The sequence below is a fragment of the Mustela nivalis genome (assembly GCF_964662115.1).
Source record: "Mustela nivalis genome assembly, chromosome: 8".
Taxonomy (NCBI): Eukaryota; Metazoa; Chordata; class Mammalia; order Carnivora; family Mustelidae; genus Mustela; species Mustela nivalis.
The window spans coordinates 53,455,249-53,474,898 of NC_139027.1; the positions used below are offsets into that span (position 1 = coordinate 53,455,249).

A 19,650-nucleotide genomic window follows, 5' to 3' on the forward strand; every position below is an offset into this window, starting at 1 on the left:
CAAATAAATAAAAATCTAAAAAAAAAATAGGTGGTAAAGTTTTCTTTCCCTGAAGGTCTCAAAATATCTTAATTTTATAATTCAGTGATAGTTTGGCAGGGTATATAATTCTATGGAAATTAAATTTTTCTCAGAAATCTGAAGGCTTTGTTTCAGTGTTTTCTAGAATCCCATATCTCTGATGTACTTTCTGAAACCAATCTGGTTCCTGTTCCACTGTAGACAATTTTATTTTTCCTTTCTGGAGCTCTTAGGATTATTATTTTTTTACTTGGGGGTTTTGAAATTTCATAACATGTATCTTTGTCTCTTTTCCTCTCTTTCCTTTTTTGAAGTGCATTTAGTTGACCCTTTAATCTAAAGATTCTTCAATTCTGGGATATTGGGGTACCCTTGAACTCTGGGAGACTGGAGTACTATTTTAAAAATAATTCTTCAGCTGAGCTTGATTGGCTCGGTTGATTAGGCAGCTGCCTTTGGCTCAGGTTTTGATCTCAAGGTCCTGAGATTGAGCCCTGTATTAGGCTTCTTGCTCAGTAGGAAGTCTTCTTCTCCCTCTGCCTCTCTCTCTTGCTCATGCTCTCTCTCTCTCTCTCAAATAAATAAATAAAAATTTTTAAAAATAATTCTTCATCTGGAATATTAGGGTACTATTTTAAAAATAATTCCACCCCTTCTCTGTTTTCTATACTCTCCCTTTTTCACCCTGGGACTTCTATAGGTCAGATGGATTGATTCTCTATGTCTTTTGTCTTTTTTTCTTTTATTTAACATTTTCCTTTACTTTTATTCTCTTTGCTAGGAAATCTTCTTAACTTTCTTTTTTTTTTTTTTTTTTAAGATTTTATTTATTTACCAGAGGGAGAGAGGGGGAGAGAGTGAGCACAGGCAGACAGAATGGCAGGCAGAAGCAGAGGGAGAAGCAGGCTCCTCGCTGAGCAAGGATCCCGATGCGGGACTAGATCCCAGGATGCCGGGATCATGACCCGAGCCGAAGGCAGCTGCCCAACCAACTGAGCCACCCAGGCGTCCCTTAACTTTATTTTTCAATCATTCTAATAATTTTTAAATTTCTTCTTCCCTTTATACAGGGTATCTTTTTATTTTATGTGATGCTGTCACAAATCTCCCTGAGGATCCTAATCAGAGATCTTTTTGTCTCTGAATTACCCATTTCTTAATGTTTATATTGGCCTTTCTCTTTCACAGTGTAGGTAGATTTCTCTCTCTCTTTTAAAGATTTTATTTATTTACTCATGAGAGACAGTGAGAGAGAGAGGGAGGCAGAGGCAGAGGGAGAAGAAGGTTCCCCATGAGCAGGGAGTCCAATGCGGGACTTGATTTCAGGACCCTGAGATCATGACCTGAGCTGAAGACAGACGCTTAATGGACTGAGCCACCCAGGCACCCTGGTAGGCTTCTCTTAAAAGTCTAGTGAGGCTTTAGTTATATTCAAGGGTGAGGCAATAGAAGACATCTACATGGGGGGGGGGCTTTTCAACTGGCAGGCTTTACTTTAAGGAAGGACAATGGGCAGGAAGTTGGATCTTACCAAGGAGACACCAAATGCCCTACTGTGGCCACTCTTGTTTTCCGCAGTTTGTCTACTCTTAAGAGGGAAAACCCCTCTGTTTTGTTTGTCTGGAGTAGAGAGAGGGTGATTAGAGAATACCGTTCTGCTAGGAGTTCTGTACAAGGTAGAGAACCACTCTTCTGTATACAGACTTTCTATTAATCTCCTCGTTTTCAACCCTTCATCTTATTCCCATTCTCTAACACCCGGCATTTCTGGGTCAGGAGCCTCTCTGGGAATATTCAGGGTAGGGGTCTCCCTCTTCAGCTGTGGCCCCTCCATGAGTCCTGTAGGCTGTAGCATCCTTCTTCCTGTTTCATGCCTCACCAGCTCATTATGTATTATTTTCTGTCTTTCAGAAATAATACATTTTGAGTTTATCTTTGTGTACGGTGTAAGAGAATGGTCGAGTTTCATTCTTCTACTTATGGCTGTCCAGTTTTCCCAGCACCATTTATTGAAGAGACTGTATATTTTTCCACTGTATATTTTTTCCTGTTTTGTCAAATATTAATTGACCATAGAGTTGAGGGTCCATATCTGGGCTCTGTACTCTGTTCCACTGGTCTATGTGTCTGTTTTTATGCCAGTACCATGCTGTCTTGGTGATCACAGCTTTATAATAAAGCTTGAAATCAGGTAACGTGATGGCCCCAGCTTTATTTTTGTTTTTCAACATTTCCTTAGAGATTTGGGGTCTCTTCTGATTCCATACAAATTTTTGGATTATTTGCTCCAGCTCTTTGAAGAATACCGGTGGAATTTTGATCGGAATGGCATTAAAAGTATATATTGCTCTAGGCAGTATAGACATTATAACAATGTTTATTCTTCCGATCCAAGAGCATGGAATGGTCTTCCATCTTTTTGTGTCTTCTTCAATTTCTTTCATGAGTGTTCTGTAGTTCCTCAAGTACAGATCCTTTACATCTTTTGTTAGGTTTATTCCCAGGTATCTTATGGTTCTTGGTGCTATAGTAAATGGAATCGATTCTCTAATTTCCCTTTCTGTATTTTCATTGTTAGTGTATAAGAAAGCCACTGATTTGTGCACATTGACTTTGTATCCTGCCACATTGCTGAATTGCTGTATGAGTTCTAGTAGTTTGGGGGTGGAGTCTTTTGGGTTTTCCATATAAAGAATCATGTCATTTGCGAAGAGAGAGAGTTTGACTTCTTCATTGCCAATTTGGATACCTTTTATTTCTCTTTGTTGTCTGATTGCTGTTGCTAGGACTTCTAATACTACATGTGTTGGAGAGGATGTGGAGAAAGGGGAACCCTCTTACATTTCTTGGTGGGAGTGCAAGTTGGTGCAGCCTCTTTGGAGAACAGTGTGGAGATTCCTCAAGAAATTAAAAATAGAACTTCCCTGTGACCCTGCAATTGCACTACTGGGTATTTACCCCAAAGATACAGATGTCGTGAAAAGAGCCATCTGTACCCCAATGTTTATAGCAGCAATGGCCACGGTTGCCAAACTATGGAAAGAACCAAGATGCCTTTCAAAGGACGAATGGATAAGGAAGATGTGGTCCATATACACTATGGAGTATTATGCCTCTATCAGAAAGGATGAATACCCAACTTTTGTAGCAACATGGACGGGACTCGAAGAGATTATGCTGAGTGAAATAAGTCAAGCAGAGAGAGTCAATTATCATATGGTTTCACTTATTTGTGGAGCATAACAAATATCATGGAGGACAAGGGGTGTTGGAGAGGAGAAGGGAGTTGGGGTAAATTGGAGGGGGAGGTGAATCATGAGAGACTATGGACTCTGAAAAACAATCTGAGGGGTTTGAAGTGGTGGGGGGGTGGGAGGTTGGGGTACTAGGTGGTGGGTATTATAGAGGGCACGGATTGCATGGAGCACTGGGTGTGGTGAAAAAATAATGAATACTGTTTTTCTGAAAATAAATAATTTATTAAAAAAATTAAAAAAAATAAAAAATAAAAAATCCTGGAACACTAAAAAAAAAAAAAAAAAGAAATAATACATTGTCCAATGGTGTGACATGATCAGTGTTGTGTTTTAGAGGCATAACTCTGGAGCCCCTGCTTGGAAGACCAAAGTCAGGGAACCTGAGAGCAAAGTAGGGGATGGTTGCACTATGTATCAGGGAATGGATGATGGCCCCTGAAGTTAGAAGGGAAATGGGACTACAATGGAAGAGGTTATTATTTATTCCAGGGGCAAAAATCAACAGAACTTGGTCACTAACTAGATGTGGCAGCAAGGAGAAGGTAGGGTGGCTGAGCCACTGGTGTTCAAGATAAGCATGCTTTGGAGGTGGGAGGGAAGAGGTTGTACCCTGGAGGCGACTGTACAATATCCAGGTAGTCATGTCCCAGGAGTGGTTGAAAGGATGGATCTGGAATGCTGGGGAGACATCTGTGTTGGCGGTACAGAGTTAGGAGTCATTAATTCATAAGGAAAATTGAAATCATGGAATGGATATGAAGAAAATATGTGGTATGAAGAAAGCCAAGGTCAGAGTCTGGGGAAGCGTCATAATTTGTGAGGACTGTGCCTAAAATGTTGGTGGATGACATCCTTGAGAAGTGGTGAAGGAGTGTGAGATAGAGGGAAAAGTGAGGAAGATTCCAGTACTACCTCTGGGCAGCTTTGGTGTATGGGGCTGGGGCTGTGAGGGAGGTGACCTCAGGGAAGAGCCGGGTCTCCAAAGGGCAGGGGGAGGAGGCCAGTGGTGAAGCAGAACTCAAGAGAGATTTTCCCAGAAATGAGGACTCCAGGGGGGAACAGAAGAAAGGGAGGATAACATTTAGAAGTGATGGGGTGGAAAGAGGCCACTTGACTGAGAGTTCAGTGACCGAGGGCACCACAGCGTGGGGCAGGGGTGGGGTAAGGGAGGGTTGGAAACCATTCCAAATTGGCCTCTGTTCTTTGAGCTATTTCCAGCCTCTAGTCTTCTCAGGTGGCTGCCTGTTGCTGCCTTTATAGAGCTGCAGCGCGGAACCGGAGTCCCTAAAGTGCTGATGTGTAGAACCACTCTGTACATCTACATCTACATAGTTGGCTTCCCCATGACCCCAGGACAGATGTAGAAACAGTAAGTGTGGCCAGCCAAAGTAAGCAGAGAGCCTTACAAATCTAAATCTTCTTTCTGTTTTAACTGGAACATCAGGACCCAGCTTCACTCCTTCAATCTGTTCCAGTCCAAAGGAAAATGGGCCATCTCTCGCCTCACATTTTTGAGCAGAGCGTGACAACTGCATGCCACATGCCTGATTGGCTAGGCTGGACCACCACACGTCCCAGTGCCTGGTCACTCCCCAAGGAGGCCTCCTTCCAGACTCCATGCAGGTGTCTTGATTGGTTTGAGGGTCTTTTGAACTTCTCACAACAGCCCATCTAGTAGATATTATATTGGTTTTGTTTGCAACTAGAAAAAAAGGAAAATTAGGATCCCATAAATACTAAGTGGGAGAAGTAGAATTTATCTTATTAAACTTTTATTATGAAATATTTCGGACAAATAGGAACATTCCAAGCATACCATAAGATAGTTCTATAAGACTTTAACCTTAAGCCATCTCAGCATCAGATTTTTTTTTTTAAAGATTTTATTTATTTGACAGATAGAGATCACAAGTAGGCAGAGGCAGGGAGAGAGAGAGAGAGGAGGAAGCAGGCTCCCCGCCGAGCAGAGAGCCTAACGGGGGGCTTGATCCCAGGACCCCGGGATCATGACCTGAGCTGATGGCAGAGGCTCTAACCCACTGAGCCACCCGGGCACCTTTGGCATCAGATTTTTATTTTTATTTTTTATTTTATCTTTTTAAAAGATTTTATTTATTTACTTAACAGAGAGAGAGAGAGAGATCACAAGTAGGCGGAAAGAGAGAGGGGGAAGCAGGCTCCCTGCTGAGCAGCAAGCCCAAGGTGGGGCTCGATCCCAGGACCCTGAGATCATGAGCTGAAGGCAGAGGCTTAACCCACTGAACCACCCAGGCACCCCAGTGGCAACAGATTTTTAAAAGAAAACATGAACAAATCCAGTTGAAGCTCTCTGTGTCTCCCTTGCTGATGTTTTTTCTTCTCCTCTCTTTAGAGATAACTACTATTTGAAGTTGGTGTTTATTATTACCTTGTAAATATTTATATTTTTATTATATATACTATATTAAAATAATCCATGGTATTACAAGTGTTTCAAGAATGGTATTAAAGTGTTTTTTTTTTTTCTTTCTGGATTCTACTGGAGTGCTTTTAATATAACCATTGGAGATTATAGGTGGTTAATTTCAGCTTTCATTGAGCAATCAGCTATTGTCAGATATGGCATGAAGGGAGCATAGGCTCTGAAAGTTCAGTGTTTCACAATTCCCTTCCAGCCCTGTTAAGTCAGAGTTCTAACTCCTTACCTCCCTAATTTTGATGTTTAAGTCAATTTCCTAGTTCCTTAGATAATATTACAGGCTTTATTATTGGTAGCTTTTCTTGCTCAACTATTTTTTGCCAAACCATTCAGTGTAATGAATAAAACATGAACAACATTTTCCACAGTGCAGAGGTGGGTGTGGAAGGTGGGGGGAAATGTGGATCAACTCAGAAGTCAGAGGACATATGAGTATCAGAATCATCTCAACAGTGTTTGCAATAGTCTCAAGGCTCTTTTTTTTTTATTTAATTTTTAAATGAAAAAAATTTTTTATTTAAGTAATCTTTACACCCAGCTTGGGGCTTGAACTCACAACCCTGAGATCAAGAGTCGTATGCTCTTCTGCCTGAGCCAGCCTGATGCTCCTCAGGGTTCTTTATACTCCTATTTCTTCTTGATGAGTTTCTTCCATCTGGCAGAAAGAACTCTTCTAATATTGAATCCTCCAGGAAGTGGAATGTTTGAGTTTTATTGAAGGTTTTTTCTCATGTTTTGTCTGATATTTTCCATGAATCAAAGAAAATGAAATTAAAAAATCACAGCCATCTTCATCAGTGATGAGCTCTTCAGCTTCTAGAACAGTGATGTACAGTGTTTTCTGTAGAATTCCAGAATGTCCAGAATTTTCTGCAGTATTGGAAATGTTCTGTATCTATGCTGCCCAGTACAGTAGTTAGCAGTCAGTAGTCACATGTAGCCTTTGAGCACTTGATAAGTAGCTAGTGTGATGAAGAACTGAATTTTAAATTTTCTTTCATTTTTAAAAATAATTTTTTTCTCTCTGTTACTTCACAAAAATAATTTAAATTAGAATAGCCCCATGGGTCTAATGATTACTGTACTAGACAGTGAAGTTCTAGAGGGTTTAGACCAATATGTGTTGGAAGAGTTTCAACCAGTCTTAATAAATCAAATGAGTTCACATTATATTGCAATTGATTTATTTGCTCTTTCGCTTCTGAAATCTGAAGTTAATACAAGACATTGCATAGTTTGGAAACTATTGCACAGACTGTTGTTTCTTCAAGCACTTCTGTTAATCTGTCATTCGTAGTCAGCATATCTTTGTGATTTTGTTGCTGTTCATACGCACCAGGTATCAGTGGCACATCTGCCTGCAGCCCTCACTGGCCCTTGCCTCTTAGCTCATTCAGCCCACGTCATTCTCCAGCGTCACTGAGGCTGACTCGGTTCTTAGTTTCCCTCCATTCTGGCATAGCCTGACTCTGGGAGATGGGCAAGACTGGAGACCAGGACTGGGCCTACTTCCAGTCTTGGTTTTGGACCCTGTACAATCAGCTTTCATTTCTTTAACTTTTATTTTGAAATAATTTTAGATTTACAGAAATGTTCCAAATAGCACAATGGTGCAAAGAATCCTGGAGTGTGTTGGTTACCCAGATTCCCATGCGTTCATGTGGTTAATACTTTACCACTTTTGTTGTATTCTCTCCTCCCCTTCTATATGCCTGTAACTATGTCTATATCTGTATCTGTATTTATATCTATTATCTTTCTCTCTGTACATCTACATGTCTGTATAGATGTGTATATCTATCTTTTTTTTTTTTTTTTTAAGATTTTACTTATTTATTTGAGAGAGAGAGCAGAGTGAGAGAGAGAGAGAGAGCACAAGTGGGGGCTGCGGAAGGGGCAGAGGGGGAGGGAGAAGCTGACTCCCTGGCAATCAGGGAGCCTGACTCAGGGCTCCATCCCAGGACTTTGGGATCATGACTGGAGCCAAAGGCAGATGCTCAACTGACTGCTACCCAGGTGCCCCAGGAAGATTTTTTTTTTTTAAATCTACATCCAGTGTGAGGCTCAAACTCACAACTCTGAGGTCAAGAGTCACTTGCTCTACCAGCTGAGCCAGCCAGGCCCATCTAGGGAAGATTTTTAAGTTACTCAATCAATCTATCTATCATCTTTAATTTATTTTTATTGTACATCTATGTTCCAGTGTTATCTTGCACTTGTACTTTTTTGGTGTACCAATCCTGGAATTAGTCATTTTTTCAAGGACCAGCCTTCATTTTGATGATCACATGTTTGTTGAGTGAACAGGAGACAAAAGCCAACATAAGAAGCTGGGACCCTAAAAGGCAACTTACAGTGTGAATGAACTAGAAAATACTCTGACTTACAGTTAGTAATAGCAAGGAAGACCTTGCTTTTCCCTGTTGGGTTAAGGGAGAAATTTTTTTCTTGAAAATTCTTAACCACAGGCTGGCACTAAAGTTTGTAACCCAAATTTACACTACCTGCATGATTCTAAATACCTTTAGGTTAGCATTTATTTTAAAACAGTTCTGGATTGGCAATGATTCCAGATTTTTAGAAGAAGCAAACATAAATTTTCTTTGGAGAAATGCAATCACAACACAAACCTCAGAGTTTTCCATGAATAAAGCTCTGAGGAATGTGGGCTCAGAGTCAAAGTCAAAAAGCATTTAAGGAGACAAGGCACTATATGCAAAAGTCAGCAGGAACAACAAACCACAGAATCAGGCCAGCAAAGCTTTTAGATATGGGAATTATTGGATACAAAATAAAAATTAAGCATGTTTAATATATTTAAAGAAAGTAAAGTGATTCAAAATTTAAGGTACAGTGCCTATGAAAGATAAACAGGCATATTTGAAAGCCAATCAAAAATAACTTCTAATAAAAAACAAACATAAAAACTGAAATTAAAAAGAAACCTCAACTGGATGATTTAAATATATTAAACATGCTTAATTTATATTTATGGAAAACATAGAGCCACCCCACCGATTCCTTTCTGCGAGCCATTCAAATCAGTCAGAATGTGAACATCTGTGTCTTTCAGTAGGTGAATGGATAAACATCCAGACAATGGAGTATTACTCAGCAAGAAAAAGATGAGCTATCAAACAATGAAAAGACTTGGAAGAAACTTAAATGTGTATTGCAAAGTGAAAGAAGCCAATCTAAAAAGTCTACACACTACCTGATTCCAGCTCTAAGGTATTCTGGAAAAGCAAGACTATGGAGACCATAAAAATATCAGAGGTTTCTGGGGGTCCAAGAGGAGAGAGGAGGTGGGCGGAAGAGGTGAAGCACAAGGGATTTTTAGGGTCTCAGAACTATTGTGCATGATACTGGATGAGATGGAGTGCATACATGTGCATTTGCAACCCAAAGAGCGGCCTCTGATGTAAACTATAGACTTTAGTGTCAGTTATAACAAATGTACCATACTAAAGCAAGATGTTCATAATCAGGAGAACTGTGTATGGAGAAGAGGGGATGTAGGGGAATTCACGGTATCTGTGAGTTTTCCTGTAAACCTAAAACTATTTTTAAAAAATAAAATCTATTCATTTAAAAAAACAACAACAACAAACAAACAAGGGAGAAAAGGAACATTACCAGTAGTTCAGACTGAAGCAAGCCGAGGTGAGGAGATCTTCTTACCCTGGACGGAACGAAGCCCTTTCAGGCAGTTGTGAAATCTCAGAACATAAATCTACAAATAAACAGCTGCTTCAGTGACTGATACTTTAATGGGGATCACAACAGCTTGACTGCTGATTCTGGATTCTTGCTGTTTCCTCAATGAGCCACGACAAAACTGTTGAGTCTCACTCTATGCATTTGTAGAAGGGCAGGGAGTCTCGTCCTGAGACAGGACATTTGATAAACAAACGAGGCAAATTGGAGCTGATCCTTCTGGTGACTGCCAGTGCTGGCGCCTTTTTTTCCCTTCTGGCACCTGCCCGAAGTTCCTGGCATCTACTCTTATTTTTCCTCCCAGGCCAACTGCAAAAAAGGGACTTGACCTCAGCTGACATAGAATGTGGAAGAATGTGTATGCATTGAAAAGCAATCCAGGGAGCTGACGAAGTTAATGAATTTTTATAGGAATTCATTCAATACCACCCAGTGAGAGACCATGCTTTGCATATTTGCTCAAAGGCAATGGGGAAATGAGGACTTGCTTATTACCTCTGGTTCTTGAAAGAAAACATTGTCTCAGATACAGCTTCCATTTCTATTGTTGATTTGCTTAAACATTGGATGTGTGGAGATTCTTCACTGACGTGTTTGTCCATTTAACTAGCATTGGTTAACTACCGTATGACAGACACCAAATGTATAGAATGGACTAGAGAGGCTACACCAATTTATGTTTGCTGTAGTGCCCGAGTGTGGGGGTGAGAGATCCCTTTTTCTTTTTTCTCCTTAGTCTCGCCTTGGCAACTCCTGCCCTTCCATTTTTCTCTACCCTTTTCTCTACCCTTTCCTGGGAGTTGAGACCTATCTGATTGGTAAGATTATTAGAACCTTCCATTCACAGACAGTGCTACTAAGGGGCACAGTCATTATTAATTTGAAGTACTTTTCTTGTGTTCTCTTTTCTTGAATCCATCTGAAATCTGTTTTTCTTTGCAGCAGAGATAGGAATTTCACCTTATTTCCCCCCAACTAGATAGCCCCTTATTAAAGAATTAGTCCTTGGATATTCCAAGGACTAAGTTTACCATAAACTAAACTTCCATATATCATAAAATTGTTCTGTTGTATTACCATATACTGGCTATGTTGTTCATTTTCTTTTCTAATTAAAACTTAGAATCTGCATTTGAAATTATTTAAAAATCTTTCTAGATTTTTTAAATTGGTCCTCATTTGAATTTGTAGATTATTTGTGAGAGAACCAATATTTCTTCAGTATTAAGTTTTCCCATTCGGAAATGTAGTACCAATCTCCCTCTAATGAGGATAGTTCATAAAATTTTATAGTTGTCTTCCTATAGGTTTTGTACATTTTTGGGGGTAAGTCTAATTCTTCTTAATGTACATATACAATTTATATATAAAATATAAGTAATATGGTTGCATATAATTTAGAAATATTTTCAAAATATAAACGTGTAATTTATATTTTTTCTATTATGAATGGGTAGTTTTCAACTTGCCCATGGTTATTGATGGTGCTGATGGTGTACCTGACCAGATCACTGGGCTCTTAATAGTTGTAAAAGTTTTAAGGTGATTCTCATGGAATTTTTAGGTAGGCAATGATACTGTCTGAAAACAATGACAATTTTTTTTTCTTCCTGATATTTACAGTTGCTTTGTAATTTTGTGTTATTGCACTGGCTAGAACCAAAGGTGAACAAGAATAGTGATGGCTAGAATCCTTTCTTTTTTATTTTAAAGAGAATACTTCTAGTGTTACAGGGTCTCTTAGTTCTTATCCCAGATGCACCAAAGAATTGGAGATCTGAGACCAGAATAGGTGGAGAGAGTTTATTGAGTAGATAAGTAAAGTATACTTTCAAGAGTAGAAGCAGGCGACTGAGGGGAGAAGGAGGAGCATCGGGAAGCTCCTCCTTTTAAGCTTGCTTTGTGTACATGTAAATTTAGCCTTGATTGACATTTTTGATTGACAGCTGGTGATTATATAACATTTTGGTTTCTACGCTATGCCTCCCCATGATGCATTCTGTTATAATTGTATTTATTTATGTGTTGTATACTCGAGTATTGAATAAGCTTTTGTTTGTGACCTTAAAAGTAAGAACTAGAGCGCAAGTTGCGCCTTTTGTAGGCATGTTCACAAGGACATTTCCTTATGGCTTTTGAGCCAGCTCTATATATTTCGACATTAAGTATAACGTTTTTGTGGGGTTTTGGTGGATACCTTTTATCAGGTGATTTTGTGGGGTTTTGGTGGATACCTTTTATCAGGTGAAGAAAGCTTTTTTCCCCCCCCATTCCTAACTTTCTAAGAAAAGTAAAAGCATTTATTTTTTTATTTTTTTAAAAAAGATTTTATTTATTTATTTATTTTTAAAGATTTTTTTTTTTAAATTTATTTGACAGAGAGAGATCACAAGTAGGCAGAGAGGCAGGCAGAGAGAGAGAGAGGAGGAAGCAGGCTCCCTGCCGAGCAGAGAGCCCGATGTGGTGCTCCATCCCAGGACCCTGGGATCGCGACCTGAGCCGAAGCCGGAGGCTTTAACACACTGAGCCACCCAGGCACCAATAATTATCTTTATTTTTTAAAACAAATATTGAAAAGGCTATAAAAACATTGAGCTAAGCATTAAAATCAAACAGTCTGAGCAGGTAACAGATGGAGTGGGCAGGGCCCGCTCAGAGTGTGCATTTGCTTCGGTACCTTTGGTGAGGCCCACAAGGAGTGGGCTAGAATCAAATCCTCCTGGACCTCTGCAGGTCTTATTCCTCATAGCAGTGATTACATCACTGGAAGAGATACAAATGTAAACGAGTGTGAAAGTCTTTCGAGCAAAAGCAGGGCAGGGTAATCAAACATGTGTTACCCAGACACTGATGATGTGGATGTGTCTGTGCGAGCACCGAGAGGCGATCACTACACCCAGGTCTGCACAGAGAGATAAGAAGGCAGTCAGCTGAGGCATCAGAAAGGAATATTTGTAGCAAAAACTTAAATGCTTGTTTGAAGCAGGAAAGAAAATTAATCTTCCTAAAGAGACGACTTGAGCCCACCTCTCACCTTCCCTTCTCCTGTTGTCTTCGTTTCTACTCTTCGGATCCTGACTTTTGAATCCCTGGGCCACATGGGCAGAGACAGAGGCTGCTTCCTGTGGAATCCACCCCAGCTAGGGAGAAACCTGTTACTGCAATTTCAGATGCACGTCAGAGCTTTTGCATCCCCTTATCTACAAACCACTTTTGGCATTCTTGTGGAATATTTATCTGTTTCTACAAGAGCTTGGTTGGAAATGCATATTGTCATTAATTTCAAGTAGGTTTCACAGAATCTATAGGTGTCCAAGTAAATACTTTTCAAACGTAAAACTAAGCAAAAAGACAGGCGCTCTGTCTCCTACAGAGTTGGGGTGCGGCTCACAGGGAAGGGAAAGTTAAAGTGCTCGTATTTAAAAAAATGTGAAGAGAGATGGCTGTACGTTTTCAGTGGTTCTTGGGGATGCATTTTTGAAAGGGGTTAGTGATGGGTGGCTGAGTCTTGCCTTAAGACTTCCCTTTCAGAAGAAAATGAATGTTTTCTGGACTCTTAGCACTCATACCCAACATTTCTTTACTTTAAAAATGTTTGCTAGCATGCAAACCACTTCACTACACAAAGGAAAATGTCTTTTATGAGTTATATTTATTTTAATGTTTATAAGCAACTAGTAACTAAAATGCCCATTAAGGTACTGAACGTGCACAATTAGTTGAACATCTTTTAAAATTTATGATCTATTTTATTTTAAGGAGAGTGCATGCGTGCACATGCCTGTGTGTGGGAGAGGGTTAGAGGGAGTCAGAAAGGGAGAGAGAATCCAGCAAACTCCCTGCTGAAGGGGAGCCTACAGGGGTGGGTGTGGGGAGCTTGATCCCAGCCTGAGCTCATGACCTGAGTGGAAACCAAGAGTCAGATGCTTTACTGACTGAGCCCCCCAGGAGCCCCTAATTGAACATCTTTTAACAGAATTTTGTTTTGAGTTCTTAAGTGACTTAGGCAGAATTTTTTTAGCTGTTGGTGTTGCCTTTTAAGTACATTGTGAAATGATATTTAAAAGTAAATAAAGGAGATGCTGCACAGTTTCGAACTACAGAAATTAAAATGTCCCGCTTTCAGTGAAGAAGGAAGAATTTATATAATTGACCATTTGGATGTTGAATAAAAAGGAGAGGCAGTTACACCTAGTGGAATTATAAGGCTTCTAATTTGTTTAGATATAAATTTTATGAGGACATGGTGGTTCAAGCCAACATAGTATAGTTGTAATCAGAGTACACCCATCTGTTTTGCATATAGCCATACTTGGTTATTCTAAGCACTTGCTTGCAATGTATTTAGAAGGCCAAAGTGTTATATTGGTGGTTCTACACTTAAGTGAGACTCCAGAGAAACATATTTATCTGAGGGCATAAAATTTGGATTAGTGATGAAAAACTATAGATCTTCTGCTTAAGTTCACAGTCAGCACCTGATCAGTGACCTTATTTCTGTCTGTAATGGTCCCTTTCTTTGTTCAACTTAATGCATTGGAGCCTTAGGGTAGTTGAAGAGATTTCATGAGAAAGTTGGTTGGTAATATGAGCAATATGTAGGATTTAAAAATTCTTCATAAGATAGAGCAAATATTTTTTCCATTTCTAGTACTTGCCTTATTTTATTTGTTACCCTTAAATTAAATACAGCTGAAGTTAATTTTGGTGTAAGGAGTAAGGTAGGGCTCCAAGTTTTCTTTTTCCTTTCAAATTGCTAGCCAGTTATCTCAAAACCATTTAATGATTAAAGATATAATTTAAAAATGTCACTGTGCCCAAAAAGCTATTAAAAAGTAAAACGATTGGAATTTTGGAAAAAGTGTGGCATGATTTTCTGTTTGCAGTTGGTTTTATTCCAATTAAGATGCATTCAAGGCTTAATGAAGTCTTGTTCTTAATGTTAAAGAACAAACTCAGGAACTAGAAAGACGCTCAGCTACCTACAAAAAATTTAAATGGAGGAGCTGCGTTGAAACTGCAAAGAAGAATTAAATGATTTGTATCAGAATTGCAGATATAATGAAAATATTTTGAGGTATATACGGAAGGAAGGGTATTTACTGCCTGGCTTCTTTCTTTTTATAGTTTTTTTTTTTTAAAGATTTTATTTATTTACTTGACAGAAATCACAAGCAGGCGGAGAGGCAGGCAGAGAGAGAGAGAGAGCAGGAAGCAGGCTCCCTGCTGAGCAGAGAGCCCGATGCGGGGCTCGATCCCAGAGCTCTGGGATCATGACCTGAGCCGAAGGCAGAGGCTTTAACCCGCTGAGCCACCCAGGCGCCCCATCTTTTTATAGTTTTATTTACTTATTTTTAAAACTTAAATTCAATTAATCACCATATAATGTATTATTGGCTTCAGGGGTACAGGTCTGTGATTCATCAGTCTTATATAATACCCAGTGCTCATTACAGCACAAAAACTCAGTGGTTGCCTGGTGTCTTGAGCAGCTGCAAACCGCTGGAGTCCTTGCTATGTGAGTCAAATCAGTCACAGCCACAGATCTTGTGAAGGCAGCCAGATACAATCCTAACTGAACCTGTAGTTTTTTTTTCTGGCTGCTTCTTTGTCTCCACTTTTTACTTTATATTTTCATTTGGCTTGGTTTACTTTTTAAATTTTAAAACAGTTACTAGAAATAGAGAGTATTTTGAATGTTGGACAGCTGAAGGAAAAAAATGGCAATAATGGAGACAGTAAAGAACTTAAATAATGATTTGAGAAATACAATTTAATTTGCATAACAACAGTCATTTTATTATCATCGAAATGTTAAGCCCTTGAACAATCTACATTTTATTTTCATAACAAAGAGACAAATAGCCAGTAAAAGAGATGATTTTAGGAATTTATTTTTATTTTTTTTAAAAAAAGCAACTTCCAGAGTTTGTCATTGTGCAGGGTTAGCCCAGTCTCCTATAGCAGGGTACAGTGATAACTGATTTTTTATAACAATGACTCACTCGAGATTCATAACTGTCTTCTGAATTATCATGGAAAGAAGAAAGAACTTGTAGAAGAGTTTAATGTTAAGTGTATTTAAAAAAAAATCATATTCTAATTCTTTTAAGTTGGTTATCCAAGTACAATAATATAATAGAGCTCAGATAACTAGAAAAGGTAATTGACTAGAATACCCCATTCCCATCTGGTGTGCATTAACAGGCTTTTCACTGCATATATCTTTATATAGTTCTCAAGCTAATTCAACCCATTTTACACAGCATTAATTGTTTTTATTGAGTTGGCATTGGGCTGAAACTTACTATCTCACGATTATTATTATTTTTTCTAGTTCTTTGGTGGATTTTTCTCATATGACAGTGTTTGGACTCTAGTGTTTATGAGACATCAGAATCATCTTGGCCCCTTTTAGTGCTATTTACAATGAGGTGACCCATGGCCAGATATCCAAGTCTATTCATTAATTTGCCCACCTGCTCTGTTCTTGACCTTGGTCAGAGAGAGAACTTCTACAGTCTCACTGGAGTATGTGCAGAGCTCCAGGCCAGAAACTGTTTGTGAGCTGTTCTTCAATGGAGAGGACCATGGAACTCAACGTTCTTATTAATGCTGTGCAAACAGGGGTCTCGTCATTTTGGTAACTATTTGTACATTTAGAAAAGCAATACAGTCATGGGAAAACCAACAAGCACAGCTTGGTAGAATAACCTGCCATGAAATATCATTGGCTTTATAATAATTTACTACAACCGTCCTTTTTATTCACACTGGATAGGAAATGCTTCCATCTAACACATGGAATACGAATATATACAACAAAAAATTGGTTTTTATTTAAAAAAAACTTCACAAGGAAAATAACATGGGGGTTGAAAATATAATTTTGTGCAGTTTCCTGATGACAATCATATGTCTGCTGCCTTTTACAGGGAATGATACAAGTACTGATAGATTTATAAGTCAGTTAAAGAATTTTGTCTTTAACAAAAATGTACGAGCCTATATTGCCTTATTCGTATAGTCTAGAAGTTTCACCTTCTCAAATGTAAATTCTGAATGACTAGGGATGACATGATGAGTCCATTTTAAGGACAAACCCTGCTAATCCTCTTGGAAATCAGCACATCTTTGCAGTTCCCTATTCATCCGAAAGTTCACCAAGATGTTGTGGAAACTGCACAGGGCTTCTCATTAATGTGTCGCTGAGATCTTGAATGGTGCCCGCCATCTTGTACAATGTCTGTATCTTGGCTTGAACTTTCTTATGGCCGCAGTGAGTCAGGCGGCAGTGGTGTGGGGTGGACTGTTCTGTACTGCCAGCAGTCAAAACAGTTGCCATGGGCTCAACGTCTCTATGCTGTGAGCCTGGGGAGCCCATTCTCCTACGGAATGGTTTGCCGGAGACCAGCAATGTCACTGTAGGCGACTGAGACATTGCGGCCCCTGGTTCATGAGGGACTATACTAAAGAAGCTTCGTGTTGTAAGAATAGACAATACAGGCCAGGATGAGCGGGTGGCAAAGGGAGGTTGCTTTTCTAAGTCCTGGAAACCATCTCTGACTTTAGCTCTATGAGAAGGCGGGGCATTTGGAAGTGGCAGGCTGGGAGAAAGGCTGGGTCTGAGGTACACTTAGAGATGTGTCAGTTTGGCATTGGCGCTGTGGATTTAGTGCATGTGGTCCCCCACTAAGGCACTGCTGAGATCTGTGTTCCCCTGACTGTACCTTTTATGCCCAAGGATTCCCCATTCCTCCGAGCAATTCCCATTTGTTTCTGCTTTCTAAAGTGGGGATGGAAAATAGGGCTCATCTCTCTCTCAAATTCTGACTGGATTAATGGTGGCTCCTTGAACTTGTGGTGTGAGGACTGTGAAGAAATTGTTGGGCTTCATGGATAGTGCTATGATTGATGAACAATGGCTGCCATGGCTATAAGAATTGGTGTTGATGGAATGCATGCCAGGTCCTTATATCTCTGTTCTAAGTAAGGTGTTAAGAATCAGGCTGGCTTGATAGGTTCTTGAAGGATATTTGGAGACCATAACCCAAAGCACCAAGTTTATATTCATTTTATATTCTGCTTTGTTCCAGAAAAGATTTAAGACTTTGAGCAGTTTGGGAGAGGAATTTTAAGACCTGCAGAAAGCTGGAGGGGGAGATAATTTTGATTGGGGGTACCGGAGGCCCTCTGTTTTCACCCTGGATGATGAAGCCCAATGTTTAGAAAGCGATTATAGGGCTTACTGATGGCAACAGATTCAGAAAGACTTGGAGGAATGGGTTGGATCCCAGGCCTGGTGGGAATTTCAGGCAGAACATCTAGTATATTCCTCCTGGGTTAACAGCTTATATTTATGAGTATGTTGAAAAGCCAAGGAGAAATATATTTGCATCTACACATACATGGCTTTTTTTGTGTGGTTAATTAAAGAACCTGGAGATGGTTTCCATATTATGTTATGACCATTGTCTCTCAACTCTACCTACAAATCTCTGGTATACAACTTTACCAAGAAAGAAAGAAAGAAAGAAAGAAAGAAAGAAAGAAAGAAAGAAAGAAAGAAACCAACCACAGAGATTGTATGGTAGGTGCTAGTGATGCCATTTTGGGAAGATCAACTCACATTTGTCTCTGAAAAATGGGATTAGTCACTTTTTCATATCTTACATGATTTAAACTGAAGCCTAATCTTGATTTTTAACATGAATCATTAACAGGTTGCTCTTCAACAATCCCATTGTCTGTTGATTAGTGGACCATATCGGGCCAAAGCCAGCCACCGCTAGCTGCTCGTGGCCTGTGGGTTTTAGAAACTGTCTGATGCTCTCATCAGTACTCTCCAGTCAATGCACACACCTGATTTCACTTACACAGCAACGTGGCAACATAACTTTTTCCATCTGTAAACACCTGCTCTCTTTCTCACTTGGAAACTGGGAGAATTGGAAAGGAAAATAAGGCATATGTTTTTACTCCTTCGCAAATCCCAGGCAAACATGCTTTTGGATACCTGTCTGATGTTGAGTTTCTTGCCACAATGGGGACCCCAAGCTTTTCCTAAAGTTGTAGGCAGAGTGTTTTCACCTTCTTGGTTCCTAGACCAAGGGTCCAGGGTCAAGTGATGGAGGTGGAGGAGGGAAGGCAGCATTTAGAAACCCAGCAGTGTTACTTCTCATCCATCCGACTGTGTTTCACCCTCAGAGAAATGATTTTCTTATTGGTCTCCACGAGACCAATCCCATTTAAGAGCATCTCAGCAGTTTCACTGTCTCTGGAACCTTCTAGAGATGATGGCTGGCTGGTTATAATTGTGACTGTAGGTGCCTCATCATTTGTTTTCAGGCATTTCAAAATTTCTGTTTCTTCTGCTGATCACAATTGTCGATGCATTGGCATTACCTACCAATTTTTAAGGTGTGTGAAGGTCAGTGGGCTTTATCACCACTCATTTCCAAAGCAGAAGCCTCCCCTAACTGGAAAGACTTATTCTAACACCACAGAGGAGCCTCCTCCCCAAAGTTTCTAAGAGCCCAGAGCGTGAACTTTGGGTTCTAGACAGAAGGCCTAGGGGGAGGTCGGGAGGGGGGTGGCGCCCTGTTGGGAGGTGGAGCCTGAGGAGGAGGGGGAAGGGTGGAAGGTGGGGATGGAATTGGAGGGGTGGGAGCACTGGGGGGTGGGGGAGGGCAATGGGGAGCAGGGGGTGGGGGAGTATAAATGGGGGCAGGAGGCGGTGAGGTGGTGTGGTAGGCGTTGTTGAGAGGGTACTTGGTGGGCTGATTGTTCTTGACTCTGGTGAAGTTGATACAGCGCCCCTGGAAGAGAATCAGAGAGAGGGACATGTGAGCTGTTATTTGCTGTTTACATCAGGGCAGAAGGGAGGCCCGGTGAGCAGCTTGAAAGAAACATGTAGAAAGCAGACACAATGTTTATGACAGTACTCTCCTGACATATGGTAGAACTTAACAAATAAATTCCCCATTTCTTTTTTTTCTGGGCTTACTGGGTTGTAAAATTATTTGTTATAATTCATTTTCCCTGAGGCTCTCTCTCAAAGGGGAGGAAGAAGAGGGAACGGACCTTAACTGGACACGCGGGGTCAAGCTGTTTACAGAGGTCATCGGATTTCATCTCAACAGCCTTGCCAGCCAGGAACTGTTATCAAATATTCTAGTTCGTAGGTGGGGAAACTGA

At 40.0% G+C, this 19,650-nt stretch overlaps 1 protein-coding gene and 1 long non-coding RNA gene across 4 annotated transcripts in view; one reads left to right on the plus strand and one right to left on the minus strand.

The window, feature by feature from the left end:
* The window catches only part of LOC309871269, a 78,942-nt gene that overhangs the window by 10,692 nt on the left and 48,600 nt on the right, over window positions 1–19,650 (plus strand). The gene's annotated exons all lie outside the window — the stretch shown is intronic.
* ANTXR1 (ANTXR cell adhesion molecule 1) overlaps window positions 15,226–19,650 on the minus strand; it is a 218,381-nt gene continuing 213,956 nt past the window's right edge. For both annotated transcript variants that reach the window (XM_082744116.1, XM_082744115.1), the window contains exon 18: window positions 15,226–19,271. In XM_082744116.1, coding sequence (XP_082600242.1) covers window positions 19,011–19,271 — 261 coding nt within the window. In that variant the 3' untranslated portion in view covers window positions 15,226–19,010. The remainder of the gene's footprint in view (window positions 19,272–19,650) is intronic.